This window comes from Enhydra lutris, unplaced genomic scaffold, assembly GCF_002288905.1.
Source record: "Enhydra lutris kenyoni isolate GAN:26980312 unplaced genomic scaffold, ASM228890v2 scaffoldscaffold66, whole genome shotgun sequence".
In the NCBI taxonomy this organism is placed as follows: Eukaryota; Metazoa; Chordata; class Mammalia; order Carnivora; family Mustelidae; genus Enhydra; species Enhydra lutris.
The window spans coordinates 6,429,447-6,447,190 of NW_019154150.1; the positions used below are offsets into that span (position 1 = coordinate 6,429,447).

General features: G+C 43.9%; 1 protein-coding gene across 2 annotated transcripts in view; it reads left to right on the forward strand.

Annotated features, from left to right (window-relative positions):
* Nucleotides 1-4,836: 4,836 nt before the first annotated feature.
* Nucleotides 4,837-17,744, forward strand: part of LOC111159169 (upstream binding protein 1) — a 58,348-nt gene continuing 45,440 nt past the window's right edge. For both annotated transcript variants that reach the window (XM_022521604.1, XM_022521605.1), the window contains exon 1: nt 4,837-5,185. In XM_022521604.1, coding sequence (XP_022377312.1) covers nt 5,073-5,185 — 113 coding nt within the window. In that variant the 5' untranslated portion in view covers nt 4,837-5,072. The remainder of the gene's footprint in view (nt 5,186-17,744) is intronic.

The following is a 17,744-nucleotide window of genomic DNA, read 5'->3' on the forward strand; positions in this document are numbered from 1 at the left end:
TATCCTTTTAAGCCTTTTTAAAGAAAAAGAAATTTGAGTCATTTGGAATTTATTCTGGTATAAGCTTTTTCAGGTGCTTAAAGTTGATCCCCAAACCAGCTATTAAATAGTCCATTTTCTTTCACTGATTTGAGATGCCAGCTTTTATTACATAATAAATTCCCATATGCATATTGATCTGTTCCGGGATCTTTCATTCTCTTCCATTCATTGCTCATCCATTCATCAACGAATACTGTTTTTAAATACTTAGGTTTTATAGTGTTTTAATATCTAAACTTAAAAAAATTTTGACTATTTTTGCTCATTTACTTTTCCATGTTAATCTTAGAATCATGCTGTCCAATTAAAAAAATTCTGTCAGTGTTTTTATTGGAATCACATTAACTTTACTGGCTAGCTTAAGCAGAACTACCATTATAATACCAGATGTAGTATTTTATGTTCAGTATACTTTTGTATTCATTTTGAGGATTTAAAAATTTTGCTCACACACTTCTTTATAATTGTTAGGTTGGTTCGGACGTATTTTATCTTTTTAAATTCTGTTATAAATTGATCCTTTTCTTTCATTACATTGTCAAAGTTCTTTGTACGAAACTGTTGATTTATGAATATTCATGTTGTATGTCACTATGTTATTCAATTTTTACTTGTTTCCCATGAGATTTTCAGGTATATGAACATATAATCTATAAATAGTGATAACTTTAACCTCCTTTTCCCACTTTTATATCTCTAGTTTCTTTTTCTGATTTATTTTAAGGATTTTATTTATTCATTTGTCTGAGACAGAGCACACGCAAAAGCAGGAGGAGTGGCAGGCAGAGGGAGAGCAGGAAACAGACTCGCCGCTGAGCAAAGAGCCAGATGCAGCACTCGATCCCAGCGCCCTGGGATCACGACCTGAGCCGAAGACAGCTGCTTAACCGACTGAGCTACCCAGGTGTCCCTCTTTTTCTGATTTAATTGTGTTGTTTAGTGTTTTCAAAAACCCATTAAGTGATGATAATGAACATTGCTGTTCTGGTTAAAAATATGTAAAGTTCTTTGACATCTATCCTTCAAAAGATGGAGACAAATTCTTTTATTCCTTATTTTTTTAAAGATTTTATTTAGTTATTTGACAAAAAGAGAGAGAAAACACAAGCAGGGGGGAACTGCAGAGGGAGACGGAGAAGCAGGCTCCCCATTGAGTAGGGAGCATGGACGTGGGGCTGTATCCCAAAACCTGGGATCATGACCCTTGAGCTGAAGACAGATGCTTAACTGACAGAGCCGCCCAGGTGCCCTGGCAAATTCTCTTCTTGAATGGAGGCTAGATGGAGTGACTTGCATGTTTGGAGCAGCAATAAAGTGGAAGGGATAATGTGTCTTTGGAGACCAGGTCATAAAAGGCAGAGCAGCCTCCTTTCTGTCTTGGTTTACTTACTTTGGGTGGGTGGGGGCAGTGCCAGATGCCATGTTTTGAGGATACTTAGGGAGTCCTGTGGTCCCAAATGAGGTACTGAGGCTTCTGGCCAACAGTCATGCACATGAGCTTTAAAAAAAAAATGGATCCTCCTGCCCCAGATAAGCCCACAGATAAACTGTAGCTCCAGCTGATATCTTGACTGTAATCTTAAGAGAAACATAAGCCAGAACAATGCCGCCAAGCTTGCCTCCCAGATACGTGTTGGTACCAAGTTTTTGTTCATTGGAGTAGATTATAAATTGATTCACAAAAACCCCACAAAGCTTAAAAATGAATTGTATCAGTTTGGTCTAAAAAGGGACAATGAGAGCACCACATGAAGAGAATACTTCAGACCCCTGCACAACTATGGATGGAAAACAGCTGAGAAAACTGATTTGTAAACATGGGCTACTTTTTAAGCAACAGGAAGGATAACTCAGAGGGCAGAATCAAGAGTCCAGTGGACAGAGAGAAGAGCCACTGAACATTCCAGGAAGTATGATGAAGTTCCTAAGCAAGGAACTGGCAACATTTACCCAACTGAATTTCAGAATGTCTATGATCTGGTGACTGCTTTGTGCCTTCCATTCCCTCTTTGAAGAAAAGTGTCTGTAGAGGTAAGTTTCCTGTGCCTCTCCCATTATTGGGTGTGAAGTATGTGGTAGTGGTTGGGACAGATCATTTGTCTTATTTATTTTTTGTTTGTTTAAAGATTTTATTTATTTATTTGACGGAGAGAGGAGACACAGCCAGAGAGGGAACACTAGCAGGGAGAGTGGGAGAGGTAGAAGCAGACTCCCCACCAAACAGGGAGCCCGATGTGGGACTTGATCCCAGGACTCTGGGATCTTGACCCGAGAAAGGCAGATGCTTAACAACTGAGCCACCTGGGTGTCCGTCATTTGTCTTTTTAATTCACAGATCTTCATACAGAGAAGCCAATTTATTTATTTATTTATTTATTTTTAAGATTTTATTTATTTGACACACAGAGAGAGATCACAAGCAGGTAGAGAAAGAGGGGGAAGCAGACTCCCCACCGAGCAGGGAGACCAATGTAGGACTTGATCCCAGGACCCTGAGATCATGACCCAAGCCAAAGGCATAGGCTCAACCCACTGAGCCACCCAGGCGCCCCGATTTATTGATTTTTTAAAATAGATCTTGTTTATTTATTGGACACAGAGAGAGAGAGAGAGAGAGAGAGAGAGACAGCAAAAGAGGGAACACAAGCAGAGGGAGTGGGAGAGGGAGAAGCAGGCTTCCTGCTGAGCAGGGAGTCCAATGCAGAGCTGGATCCCAGGACCCTGGAATTATGACCAGATTGGAAGGCAGAGGTTTAAGGATTAAGCCACCCAGGCGCCCCAAGAGGAGCCACTTTAAAGAACCACTTAATGCACAACCAAGGAACAGCACCCAAAGTGCCTCATCTGTTCCAGGACCTCACAAAATCCCGAACCTTAATGTTGTAAAGGGATGAGGGCTTTTTGCAGGGGTCTGGGGGAAGAGGTGAGTGTTCACTGCTTGTGGAAAGAGTATACAACATTTGTGGCCTGATGGTGAATTTTGGAAATTTTAAAACATGGCCCCCCAAAACTAACTCTTCTCCCATCAACCTTATTCTATGGCTGCTTCACTAATACAGTACAGAATAAAGAGTCTGTGTCAGTTTTTGGTCCCAGGCTTTCAGAAAAAATATTCAGTGTCACTTGCTAAAAATGGCAAGACAGACTTTACTCAGGACTATTACAATAGGTATTAAGGATCATACCAACACAATTTTGCAATGGGGATTAGGCTCAACGCCAAATACAGCATGGCTAAGTGGGAATTTGGAGTCGAGGAGCAGGTTGGGGATGAGTGAATGCAAAGTTACTATGAAGAAATTACAAAGAGGTAAGGCGGGGTGGTTCCGGCAGAAGTACCTAACAGAATTCTTTTGAAGACCCGCCAGGGTGATCAGACATCACCCGGGGGATGGCAGAGGCTAAGGAACCTGAGCAGTTAAGGAGGTAGAGGGTTCTTGCTAAAACTGAATTTTACAAGAATGTGCACAGATGGGTCTGGAAGGTTTGAGATCTGACTAAAGTTTGGTCAAGCAAAGAATCTTTGTCATTAAGAAACCAGCAATCTCCACTTTCTGTCGTTTGAGACACTTGCTTTAGGAACCCAGCTCCCATGCCGAGAGAAGTCAAGACCACACGGAGAGGCCACTGTGTAGGCATTCCAGCAACCCCAACTGATGTTCCAGGGGATAGCCGACATCAAGCAGTAAGACACGTGAGTGGGGAAGCCCTTGAGAGGACTTTAGCCCAGCCATGCCACTCCACCCACAGAACAGACAGACCCTGAACGAGAATCATCTAAGCCCAGTGAACCTCCAAAACCAAGAGCGGTAACAGTAACACGATTGCTGGCTGTTACTGGGACTGAAAACCCAGTTTAACTCAGGCTCGCCATTATGCTCACCGCAATCTGCAACTGGGAGACAGCCGGAGGCCTTCTCAGAGGCGTTGATTGGCCTACACTCATGTCAATCCAGATTTTCTGCCCATTTGGCTTTTCAGTCCGCGCCCCCTCCACCCCCATTTATAGTTTCGGCAAAACCCAGAGACTGCCCCGAAAGACTCCAAGAGAGCAAAAGACCTCCAGGAGCGGCGTTTAGGGCGGATTCCTCCGGTGCAGCCCAATGAACTCTTTCTTTAGGCAGCCAATTCCATCCTCGAGACCGCCCAAGAGGAAGAACGTTTTGATTGGTTGTTAGTACAGGGGCCCAGAGACTCACGGGAGCTTCGACCAAGCACTTGCCATTATTGTCCCGTTCGCCTGTCAATCAGTCCGCCTTTCTGAATGGGCGGAAACTGGCCGCCCTGCGGGCACCACCTCTTCCTGGGCTGGAGTGCGGGGAGGCTATGGGCTGCAGGGGCTGCGAATCGGCCGCGTGGGCGGGGCTGCGCTGCTCCGCCTGAACAGTTTCTCGGTCCGGAAGCGCCGGGAGTTCCCTGAAGCGCCCCGCCGTGCGGGGCGGGCCTGAGCGAGGATCGAAAGCGGGGGTGGGGGCGGGACCGGGGCGGGGCCGGGAGGAGGCGGAAGCGGCGAGAGCGCTCAGGCCGCGGCCATATAGAAGCCAGCGTCCGGGCCGGCGGAGCGGCGGCGGCGGGGTTGGCCGGGGTGGCGGGGATCCTGTACCTGGGCGGGTGGGCCGAGGTCCGGGGTCGAGACCGGGGATCGGGTGACGGGCGGGCTGAGCTCCCGCCCCCGCGCGGCGCCGGGGAGGATGCGGCCGGGGGCTCCGGGGCGGGGCGGGCGGCGGCGGCTGCAGCGCTAGCGGCGCAGGGGGTGGGCGGCGGCGGCATGAGGCGCGGGGCCGGCGCCCGCGGGAGGGAGGCGCTGCCGGCGGCCCGGCCGCTCCCGCTGCAGCTGCTTGCCGGGCTCGCCGTGCCCTGCTTGCGGGGCCCCGGACGCTCTCGTCCCGGCCGCCGCCCGGGCCGCCTGTGGTGACCATCCGCCGCGCCGCCCGAGGCTTCACCCGCGCCCTCCCCCAGGGCGCGCCCGCGGAGCTCCGGCCCCAACGCCTGCTCGCGGAGGCCGCGCCGGGCGGCGGCGAGGCCGGAAGATGGCCTGGGTGCTCAAGATGGACGAGGTGATCGAGTCCGGGCTGGTGCACGACTTCGACGCCACCCTCTCGGGCATCGGGCAGGAGCTGGGCGCCGGCGCCTACAGCATGAGGTACCGGGCGCCCCGGGCAGGGCGGGCGGAAGCTGGGGTCTCCTTGGGGAAGGCCTGTACGACCCCGGGCCTCTGTCAGGCGCGGCTGCGCCCAGCGATGCCCGGGCCTCCCGGCCGAGGGGTCTGGGCCCTGCCGCGTGGCGGTCGGGTCCAGGGAGCCCGGCGGGTGTCTGCCCACCCGGGTGGCGGGCGTGGGAGGGCGGCCCTGCAAGACGCCGCGGGAACTGCTTCTGAGAGCTGCATTTTTGCTGTAAAAGTGGCCGGCTGTTAGGATGGCTTGGGTTGGTGGGGGAAGGGGCTTCCTGTTCCTTGGAAGTGATTTACTAGTCCCTTGGAGCTTGAATAGTGTACGAAATGGTAGAACTTGTATTGGGAAAATACTCCAAGGTTTTGGTTATCAGTTTCTAGTCTGTTCTACATCGTAGTCTTTTCTGGTTGCAAATTTTAATCATTTGCTGTTACAGTAGTAATTATAAGTGAAAGGAGACTCGGGGGAAAAAAAAAAACCCTTAACTTAGTTATGGTTTTTGATTGTTTCAAAGTGAAATTTTTCATTTTGGTGACCACCCTCTCAGGCTTTTTTTTTTTTTTTTTTGAAGGCTTTAAGATGCAGTGATTGCGCAACAAACAATAGTTTGTTTAGTCTCTGTTGCCTGTCCCAGCAGCCATTCATTTTGTTTAATGTTGAAGGTTGAAACAGATCAGAGCTTAGTTTCTGGCCTTTATCCTGAAGAATGCTGTGTTGGGTTTTTTTGTTTTTGTTTTTAACTTAGGTCAGTTTGCTGGCTCTTTATTTTTAGCAGCTATGTTGAAATACAGTTTATACAGTATAAGTTCACCTGATTAAAGTGTACAATTCCATGGTTTGGCAGCTTTTTGTTAAGGCGAATTGAGATTTTCTGAATGTGTTCTTTAAAGTAATGCCTGATGTCTTTGAAGTGCTGTCCAGTCTTCTAGTAGCTTTCGTACATCTCACTGCAGCTCTCCGGGAGGACAGAGAGCATAAATGTCCTGAAGAGAGACTTGGGGGTCAGAGCAGACCTGGAATGGTGGGGTGGGGGTGCACCCTGAAGAAATTCAGCTTTTATATCTTAAAGGGTAAACTCTGGGTAATAAAGAACTCTCAGAAAGAAGGAGATGTTTTTTAGAGTGTGGAAGTGTGTGGAGGAAAGCCTTTGGTCACCAGACTCTAACCCTGATTGGGTATGTGCTCCTCTCCCTGAACTTGGCACTTGCTGTCTGCAGTTGTGCAACTTGAGGGCTCTGGATGAGGTGGCTTATTTTCTAGAACAGCTGTCTCAGTTGAAGAAATTGATCTATTGAAAGTCACAGGGTCATCCCACACAGTACTAGAGACCGTGATTTCGTAGTTAAAACACAGACCTCAGGTGCCATGCTGCTCCTGGAGACCATTTAAGGCACATGAAGGGAATTTAGTGTTTTCAGCTGAAAAGTTGCTTCTCAGGTCTCAGTTATGGCTAAATGGAAGTTTGTGGCCAAGAATTCTGCTTGTTAGGGTTATCTTGAGCTTTTACTTTTTTCCTAGAGTTTTATTTGTTTTAGTGACCCAGCCAGCTAATGAACTTTTGTGTATGTTTTAGTCTGTGAAAAGGAAAGCAAATCATGATTTTAACCTTTCCCTGACCTTGTTCTTAAAATAATGTCTGACATCTTTATGATTATGGGTCTTATACAACACTTGGCCAAGGGGAAACTTTCCATTAAATGTTTTTAGTTATTGCTTACATGGTGTGTCATTTAATCTAAAATTTCAGGTATCTTTGAAGGCAATACCAGTTTTTAAGGAGCTTATTTAGGTTTGTTTGTTTTCGTATTTAATTGGATCCTCAAAACTGAGCAGCTGATGAGAGTTCTTGCTTGCCTCTTGCAAATTCAAGGCCCTTTATTTGAAACTCAGACTTGGGCAGTTCCAAAATGGACTTGATACAGATTCAGTCTGAAGTAGGCTTTAGGCTGTTGGAGGCTTTCTTTGATTGCACTTCCCAGCTTGGACCAGGAGTCCTAAGAAGGCTGGATCTTCGGAGTGCCTGGTGTCTCTCTTCTGCATGGGCAGGTAGTCTCTCTTCATATCGCATCAAATGGGAAGTAAGGCTGTTGATGCTTATCTTTCTCTTTGATTTCTTTTTTCTAAAGTTCAAGAATTAAACTCAAGGTGCTGAATTTGAAATAATTGGAAAATGACTTCTTAATGAAATGAAAGGCTGCCTACAAAGTAAATTTTTTTAAATTCCAAAGTGAAGTATGCTTACTATATTTGGTCTTTGGATGGTTTAAACCACCCTTTTTATTTTTATTTTTTAAAGATTTATGTACTTGTCTGACAGCACAAGCAGGGGGAGCAGCAGGAGAGGGAGAAGCAGGCTCTCCGCTGAGCATGGAGCCCAGTGTGGATCTCGATCCTAGGACCTGGAGTTCATGATCTCAGCCAAAGGCAGACACTTAACTGATTGAGCCTCTCAGGCCCTGTAAACCACCCATCTCTAAAGACTTTTTAAGAAATGGTTTCCTCGATTTGGGGGTAGAAAGATGGTTTCTCTCAGTAGTATGACATAACTTAAAAATCTGTTTGCGGGGCACCTGGGTGGCTCAGTGGGTTAAGCGGCTGCCTTCGGCTCGGGTCGTGATCTCAGGGTTCTGGGATCGAGTCCCGCGTCGGGCTCTCTGCTCAGCGGGGAGCCTGCTTCCCTCTCTCTCTCTCTCTCTCTCTGCCTGCCTCTGTCTACTGTGATCTCTCTCAAATAAATAAATCTTTAAAAAAAAAAAAAAAAAAAGTCTGTTTGTGTTAGGGCACCTGGCTGGCTCCGTAGAACATTGGCTCTTGATCTCAGGGTTGTGAGTTCAAGCCCCAGGTTAGGCATGGGACTTACTTAAAACAACAACAACAACAACAAAAAAACCCCAAAACTATTTGCATTAAACTGCAGGCTGATAGTATTAGGCTATGCTCTGACAAATTTTTGATACTGTCTTTGCTTCTTCCCCTCCTCTTTTTCTTCTTGGCTCTGTTTCATTTTCTCTGTCACCACCCTTCTCCTGTCTGTGTGTACTGGTGTACCACATTTATATGTGAGGTATGAGCTACTACAGATTCTGTTTGGAATGAGGCAGGTCATAAATGTTTTTTAGAATCTTAGTTATAATATCAAGATTCTAGAGATGGATGAAGAAACCTTAGAAACTTCTAAACCATTCCTTTTATTTTAAGTGAGTAATCTGAAGCCCACTGATGTTACAGTGTTGGGATCCAGGTGACCTGCTAGTGGTACTACCATTCCAAATGAAGGCTAAGCTTCCCCTCACTGAAGGAAGGCTGAAACCCATTGTACCTTGAAATCTGGGTCATTCATGTTTTCTGAAGTAAGGGACAGATAACTAAATGACCTTTAGGAAGTAGCTCATTAAGACTTTCTTAGGAGGGTCTTTGGGCCACCTGGTAATTTTCTTCCCATCTTACTGTTTACATGAAATTTAAAATCTATAACTTAATTTTTAGGACTTAGGAAGTACTATGATCTCTTTAGATTACACATAAAATATTAAATTATTACCTTACAGAAGACATTGGCCAAGTAGACTGGGGAGACCTCAGGTCATGTGAGGCTCTTGACCCCGGTTGTCTAAAAGATGTCACTGGAGGTTCTTGATCTCATCAGGAGAAAGACTTGAAGGACAGATACTACACAGCAGTACAAGCAGGAAAGTTTATTAAAGCAAAAGTATGCTCTCAAAATGTGAATGCTGGTCGGCTCCAGGGTGTGTGGCATCCGTTAGGGTTTGGATTTCTATCCACGCCCAGTGTGGAGCCCAACACAGGACTTGAACTCAATCCTAAGCTCAAGACCTGAGCTTAGATCAAGAGTTGGACGCTGAACCAACTGAGCCACCCAGTGCTCCTGGGTTTCTCTCTTAAAAGTTGTTAACAAGAGGGTGGAATATTCATCACTTGAGGAAGGAATTTCTTGGAAGCATAGCCTTTTCTTCCTTATTTGGCCAGGGGTTTCCTGTCATGAGACCCGTGTTGGGGAGATTTTAGGTATGGTAATGTAGTGTAATAATAAAGGAATAATGTGAACCTTGGCCTACTTTGTCAGCCATCTTGGACCTGTCTGGTTTGATCCAGTTTCTTGTGGTTTTGTTTTGGAATGCTGCCAGGACAGGCCTCTGACTTCCTCATAGTTGGCAATGACTTCCTGTATGCTGGCTTGCAGACATCCTATTAGAACCTAACTAACTGCCTACTCTAAAACTATTATAGTTGTTTCCCAGGAAATGATGGGCTCACTTTTTCATTTTTGAGGAAATTTCTGTCACATAACCAGGTCTGAATAATCACAGTTTGTTATTCTTTCAAGGTAAAGTGATATTCTGTGGGAGAAACTGCTCAGTCAGCCTCCAGATCAAAGATTATTAAGGTGGCATAAAAGCTTTCCTTGAGATAACCACTGCACTTCGGTGTGCAGCAGAAATATATTATACCTACCCAAGAACCAATATATACTAAAATTAATCCTTTTTTTTTTTTTAAGATTTTATTTATTTATTTGACAGAGAGAGATCACAAGTAGGCAGAGAGGCAGGAAGGGAAGCAGGCTCCTTGCTGAGCAGAGAGCCCAACGCGGGGCTCTATCCCAGGACCCCAAGATCATGACCTGAGCTGAAGGCAGCGGCTCAACCCACTGAGCCACCCAGGTGCCCTAAAATTAATCGTTTTTATGCAGTGACTACCACTTGGATAGTTTGGTGCCACTGCCTCAATTGATGTTAAGGCCCCAGCAGGTTTAATCACCATTGGTTGAGTGCAAATGTCATCAACGTGAAAAGGGCAAATATTGTTTTAGTATTGTTCTGAAAATAGGGGCGCCTGGGTGGCTCAGTGGTTAAAGCCTCTGCCTTCGGCTCAGGTCATGATCTCAGCGTCCTGGGATCGAGTCCCGCATCGGGTTCTCTGCTCAGCAGGGAGCCTGCTTCCTCCTCCTGTCTCTCTCTGCCTGCCTCTCTGCCTACTTGTGATCTGTCTGTCAAATAAAAAAAAAAAAAAGAAAGAAATCTGAAAATAGGTTTGACCTCCTGAATCCCCTGAAGGAGTCTGTTTCCTCAGGATACCACAAATCACACTTTGAGAATCTCTGGTTTAATGTGTTCATATAGTTTAGATACTTAAAATGTTTTCTTCTAAATTAAAGTAAACCCATTATTAAAGCTCAGAGAAGTTAAGTAGCCTGCCACAGTGTCACTCCACAAATGGTGGAGCTAGGATTTGAAGCTCCAGAGCTGGGGTATGGCTTCTTCTTTCCATTGCACCGTTTGGCTGCCTACCAATTAATAGGGAGGTCCTTCGTAGAACATGATCTTTCTAGATAGGAGAAAAATCAGCCAGGAAGACTATATATATTTTTTCTTTGTCTTGTTGTGGCTTGCCTTTTTTGCCCCCTCCAGGACCTTGCCGAACTTCATAGTTCTGCCCCCACCTTTTTAAAGATTTTATTTATTTATTTGGCAGAGAGCACAAGCAGGGCAAGTGGGAGAGGGAGATGCAGGGCTTGATCCCAGGACCCTGAGATCATGACCCAAGCTGAGAGCAGACGTTTTAACTGACTGAGCCACCCAGGCTCCCGTGAACTTAATAGTTCTAATAATTTGTAGGATCTCAGACTTTGTAGTTAGACAGTATCTTTAAATAATGGTAGATTTGTTTCCTCCTATGTGATCTTTACATTTCATTTTCTTGCCTTGGTGTGTTGGTTAGGGCTTCACTGTAGTGTTATTTAGAACCACTAAAACTTGAGTTTTTAGTTGTAATGATTTTAGAGAATGTTCCCAAAGTTTCATAAACAGGTTATCTTTGTTCCTAAATGAGATTGGTCCTCAATTTTCTTGCACTCCTGGTATTTTTTTTTTTTTTTTAAACATCAAGGCTGTATCAGTTTCATTGAGTTGGGTGGCTTGCTCTTTTTATGTGCTAGAAGTTTTATTTATGTATTTATATATGTATGTATGTATGTAGGCAGGCTCTATACCTAACATGGGGCTTGAAGTCACAACCCTGCAATCAAGAGTTTTGTGCTCTGTGGACTGAACCAGCCAGGTGTCCCTAAACAGTTCTTTATGAGATGAGACTTAACTGTTCAAAATTTTGTAAAGTTCACCTGGAATACAGCTTGGATTTGGTGATTTTAACTTTCTTGCACAAGTAGATATTTGACGGTACCTGTAATTTATTTGACATAGGAGTATTCAGAATTTGTGTATCTTGGCCAGTTGTGGTAATTTTAAATTTTATCAAAAATTGTCTGCTCTGAGTTTTCAAAATTTTTTTAAAAGATCTCTTCAATATTTGTGATGATGCCTTTTATTTTATGTACTACTTGTGTCTTTTCCTTTTTTGTGACCTATTTCAGAGGCTTGTATCTTCAGTGCTTCTCAAAAAGCCAAATTTTGGCTTTACTTTTCTTTTCTGTTGGATTTTCTATTTTACTTTTGTGGTCATTTTCTTCCTTGTTTCTTGCTTGCTCTTGTTATTTTCCAACTTGGTTGGTTGGATGCTTTTTTCTTCTTTGGTTTTGGTGGTTGTTTTCTAACAGATGCATTTAAGACTATATATTCAGCTAAGTATCTCACAGGATTCGAAGGCAACGCCTTTTTTTCATTCAGTTCTATTGTTTTCTTTTTTATTTTCTTTCTTGTAGTTCTTCATATATCCCAGACCCTAGCCTTTGATCATGCATATATGTCATAAATACCTCACCTCTGTGACTTGCCTTTCTCTTCTTTTTGGTGGCTTTTGAATGTTCTTGATTTTGATATGGTCAGATTGACTAATCTTTTCACTTATAGTTGGTCTTTCCTTACTGTGAGGGCGTAAGATATTCTTACAGTCTTTTCTAAAGATTTATTACTTTATTTTTTTATTTTTATATTTTTTAAAGATTTTATTTATTTGACAGAGATCACAAGTAGGCAGAGAGGCAGGCAGAGAGGAAAGGAAGCAGGCTCCCCGCTGAGCAGAGAGCCCTATGTGGGGCTCGATCCCAGGAATCCGGGATCGTGACCTGAGCTGAAGGCAGAGGCTTTAACCCACTGAGCCACCCAGGCCCCCTGATATATTACTTTATATATCACACCTAAGTTTACAGTCTGTCTGGAGTTAATTTTTTTTTGTTTGTTTTTGGTAAGGGTAAGGTATGAAGTAGGAGACCAATTGCACTTTTCCCTGTTTGAAAAGACTTTTTACTTGAGCCTCTTCACAATGACATTCTGTTCTAAATCAGCTGTCCAGAAGTGTGGAGTTCTGTTTCCAGATTCTGTATTCTGTCCTTGTGTTCCTGGGGAATATTCAACTACATCATGCTTTGTCATTATACTCTTGGATTTGATTTGTTAATTCTTAATTTGGGTCTTTGGCCTCTATATTTATGGCTGAAATGAGCTTTTCATTTTCATTTTTAGTTCTGTTTGTAGCTAGTTTTGACTTCAAAGTTACATTAGACTCCTAAAATGAGTTAGAGTGTATTTATTCTTTTTCTGTTCTGTTTGAAGACTTTCTGCGAGAACTATCTTTGAAAGTTTGACAGAACTTGCCTATAAAATCATTCTAGGGCAGGAATTTTCTTTGGGGGAAAATTTTTAGCCACAATATCAGACTCTGTAGGATTATTTTAAAAAGATTTTTGTGTCTTGAAGGAAGTTTTTGTAAGCTTTTATTTTTGTACGTAATCTCTACACCCAACACAGGGCTTGAATATACAACCCTAAGATCAAGAGTCACATCCTCGGGCACCTGGGTGGCTCAGTGGGTTAAGCCTATGCCTTCAGCTCTGGTCATGATCTCAGGGTCCTGGAATCAAGCCCCGCATTGGGCTCGCTGCTCAGCGGGGAGCTTCCCCCTCTCTCTCTGCCTGCTTCTCTGCCTACTTGTGATCTCTCTGTCAAATAAATAAATAAAAATCTTAAAAAAAAAAAAAAAAAAAAAGTCACATCCTCCATTGACTGAGCCAAGCCACGGTGCCCCTGTGTCTTAAAGAAAGTTTTGATAAATTATCTTTCTAGGAAATTGTTCGTCTTATCCATAGTTTCAGATGTGTTGGCATAAAGTTGGTAGTGATATTCTCATCTTTTCAGGGTTTTTTTTTTTTTCTTTAAGATTTTATTTATTTGAGAGAGAGGAACATGAGTAGGGGGTGGAGGGAGAGGAAGAAGTAGACTCACTGCTGAGCAAGGGAGCCCCATGTGGGGCTTGATCTTAGGACTCTGAGATCATGACCTGAGCTGAAAGCAGATGCTTAACCAACTGAACCACTCACGCACCCCTCATTTTTAGTTTTTATTAGTGATAGCTCATTTTTTATTCATACTTATTTGTGCTTTCTCTTTTTGAGTTGTCTCTCCTAGACAGATACATAATAAATTTTTTAGGGCATATTGGACCAGACCCCAGACCTTTTGTACCCTTTGTATTTATTTGTTAAGACTACAAGAAACTCCAGAGTTTCAGGAGACTGCTTTTCTCCTGCATTTTGGTCAGCACTGTGGCGCTGCAGCCCCTCAGTTCTTTTTATTTATTTATTTATTTGAGAGAGTGAGTGCACATGTGCATGCATCTGTGAGCACGAGAGGGAGAAGCAGACTACCCTCAGAGGAGGGAGCCTGATGCAGGGCTCATACCCATGCTCCTGGGATCATGACCTGAGCCAAAGGCAGACACTCAACTAAATGAACCACCCAGCTGCCCCACACCTCCTTAGTTCTTAGCCATCTCCCCTTTCTTGCCGGTTCCTAACGTCCTTCCACCTTGCCTTCTGGAACCTTCAATCTGCCATCACATAGATTGAATTGTGTCCCCCAAGAGGATATATTAGAAGTCCTAACCCTCAGGACCTCAGAATGTGACTTTATTTGAATAAGATTTTTATAGAGGTAATCAACTAAAAATGATATAATGAGGACAGGCACTGGTGTCTTTATAAAGAGAGGACCTTTGGGCACAGAGGGAAGATTAAGTGAAGACCTACAAGGGGAAGCTGGCCATGTAATTTGGAGGGATGCATCCACAAGCCAGGAAGTGCAGGACTTCACCAAACACCAGAAGCTGGGGGAGAGGCCTGGACCAACTCTGCCAGCACCCTTATTTCAAATTTCTAGCCTCCAGAGCCGAGAGACGTACATTTCTGTTGGTTTGAGCCACCCAGTTTTTGGTATGTTGTTATGGTAGCCTGAGGAGACTAACACAGGCAATTTTGTCTCATAATGATATCTTCATCTTCCTGTTCCTTTGGAAAGCGGGCTTTCCTCCCAGTCTATATTTTTGCTCTGAAGCCCTTGCAAGTGGTGGTGGTTTATTTCCATAGGCCTCCTGCTGCCCCAGAACACGAAGGAAGTACTTCTCACTATTACTTTTAAGCTATGCTCCTTTTCTTCCTTCCTGTAAGACCCCCAACTTTGAATTTCATGTTATCACATTTTAACCAATCAGTCACTCAGTTATTGCAGTCATCTTTTTTTTTTTCAGTGTTCCAAAATTCATTGTTTATGCACCACACCCAGTACTCCATGCAATACGTGCCCTCCTTAATACCTACTACCAGGCTCACCCAACCCCCCACACCCCTTCCCCTCCAAAACCCTCAGTTTGTTTCTGAGTCCATATTGCAGTTATCTTAGTGATTTCTGGGTCAGTCCTCATTTTTAAAATTTTAGGTCCTGGTTCACTGTCATTACCTGACTCTACTAAATTCTCGGTGATTTCAGAAGATATCCAAATGGACCTTCCAGTAGCCTAACATTTCTGTTCCCTGTATCTCTTTTACAGTGGTATATCTTCAGCTTCTCAGTATTGTGATCATATGTTAGACCTTGATATTTCCAATCATGTAACCCACATATAATATCAAATTCAGAGTTCAGTGTTAACTACTACCTTTCTACCCTTTCAGCTCACTCCCTCAGTACCTTCCTCTTGCTGTCATTTGGCCCACCTACGATCCTTGATTCAACTCTATTCACCCTTTTTCTTTTCTTTTCTTTTTTCTTTTTGCAATTTATTTATTTTAGGAGCGCCTGGGTGGCTTAGCCATTAAGCATCTGCCTTCTGCTCAGTTCACGATCCCAGGGTCCTGAGATTGAGCCCCGCATTGGGCTCCCTCTGGTGGGAAGGCTGCTTCTCCCTCTCCCACTCCCTTTGCTTGTATTCCTCTCTTGCTGTCTCTGTCAAATAAATAAATAAAATCTTAAAAAAAAAAAAGATATGTTTACTTTAGAGAGAGCTCATGAGCCAGGGACAGGCAGAGGGAGAGGAAGAGAAGCAGACTCCCCACTGAGTGCAGCTCCAACTCACAACTCTGAGATCATGACCTGAGTCAAAAGCTGAACTGACTGAGCCACCCAGGTGCTTCACATCCTCTTGAACACCTTTTTTTCCCTTCAGCCAGTTTTAATTTTCATGGACACTTGTTGTATTTCGTTGCATATAGTTTTGTCTCTCTTGCCCTCTCTTGCTTTATTTCCTTCCCATCTTTTTTATTTTAGCAGAACTGTAACCCTGATTAAATGTGATTTTTCACTTCCTTTTAGTCACCTAAGCAGTTGAATGTGGTCGAAAAGTACTGAGTGGTCTCACTTGAAGTTCACAGCCTTAGTGTTCCAGTGCATCCTTTTGCCCCTGCATTGTTCCCATAGTGGCCTTGTCCACTGCTCCCCATCCCAGCACTTGATGACTCCAGGACTCCTCGGACCCTCCCACCTCCCACCGCATCCTCCCCTTTCCCACTTTCCACTGATTGAGTCCTTTACTTGGTACTTCCTTCTAAGCTTAGATGTTTTTCTTGATGTATTTAGGTGTGGTTTTCTTTTATTTGTCCTGCTTTGGTTATTTGGGCTTCTCGAATCTGTGAATTGGTATATTTCATTAGTTCTGGAACTTGCTCAGCCTTTATCTCAAATGCTTCCTCCACAATATTTTTCCCTCTTCTGGAACTTCAATTCAATATAAAATCTCACTATATCCTTTCTTTCTCTTTTGCATTTTCCCTCATTTCACTCTGCTGCCTTCTGAATAACTTATTTTTGTCTATATTCCAGTTTACTTATTCACTCTACTCTACATTTCTGTCTGAACTACTTTTAAAGCTAAGTTTTTAATTTTAGCAATTTTGTTTTCCAGTTCTAGAAGTTCTATTTGGGGAATGCCTGGGTGGCTCTATCAATTAAGCATCTGCCCTTGGCTCAGGTCATGATTCTGGGGTCCTGGGATCAAGCCCCGTATCCGGCTCCCTGTGCAGCAGAGAGCCTGCTTCTCCTCCTCCTGCTGTTCCCCTTGCTTGTGCTCATTCTCTCTCTCTCTGTCAAATAAATAAATAAGTGGAATCTTTAAAAAAAAATTAAAAGTCATTTGTTCCTTTTCAGTTTTGCCTACCCTTAAAATTTCCTCTTCGTTGCAATCTTTTTGGGCTTGTCTTTTATTTCTTTAAACAGGATAAGCATAATTTTATAGTATGAGTCCATTAATTCTAGCATCTGAATTCTTTGGGGGTATCAGTCTTTGTCCAGTAGGAAAATAGAAACCATTTAGATGTTTAAAGCAGAGAAAGATGTAGTGAAGTATTAGTTTGCAAAGGTGCTAGAAGGGTTGGGCGCGTTGGGGGAGGACTTGTTACCTGGTTGCTCCTGGGCTAGCTGCTGAAGGGATGACTGCCCGGAAACTTCCTGTGGCACAGTCTGTGCAGTTTCCTGCCTCTCTGTCTTTTCCCACTACCTTTTAATTTCCCACCAGTGCTTCCCTTGTACAACTTAGCAAGACTCCAGCTGGCAAGAAGTCTTATATATGTAGTTTCAGACCTCGAACCCTCTGCAACAGAGGCGGAAGAGAGCTGAATACCAACAGACAGATCTGGAACTGGGTGTAGGCCATCTGTTGTTTTTGCTGTTGGTTCTTGCTCCCAGAATCTTGTTTGTCTTTGTGTGCCTGGTTATTTTTGGGTACTGGCATTTCAGAATTACTTGTAATAATTTGAAGCCTTGAGAAACTATTCCTTTGGTTGTCAGATCCCTGGGAGCTCTACCTGTTGGGGATATGGGATTATAAAAACAACTGAATACTAGAACTTTCTTCAGGTTCACCCTAGAAGAAATGATGATCTTAAATTACCTAGGCACTTGTTTTTTTCCTTTTAGTAATAATTGGTTATTAGTGTTGTAGTTGGTTCATTGGTTCAGGAGGTACTGGAGACCCTTCTTTGTGCTAAATGCTGGGGTGAGTCAGTGAAGTGAAACAACTTTGGGGAGATCGTTATGTATTTATGGGTGATAGAGACTTAAGTCCTTTGTACTGTGTGAAGGTGATGAGCTTTTTGTGGGTAGATCGAGCAGGACGGGGAAGTTGGGAACATGGATGCAAGGACTGCAGCTGTCTGGCTGTCACTGTGAAGGTGACATTTAAAGGGAGTGCACTAGAGGGACATCAGAAGAGTAGAGCCAAACCCAAAGCCAGTGACAGGGTGGGAAAAAGGCAGGGTGGGGGGCAGGGAAGTGAGGGCAAGTAAAGGAG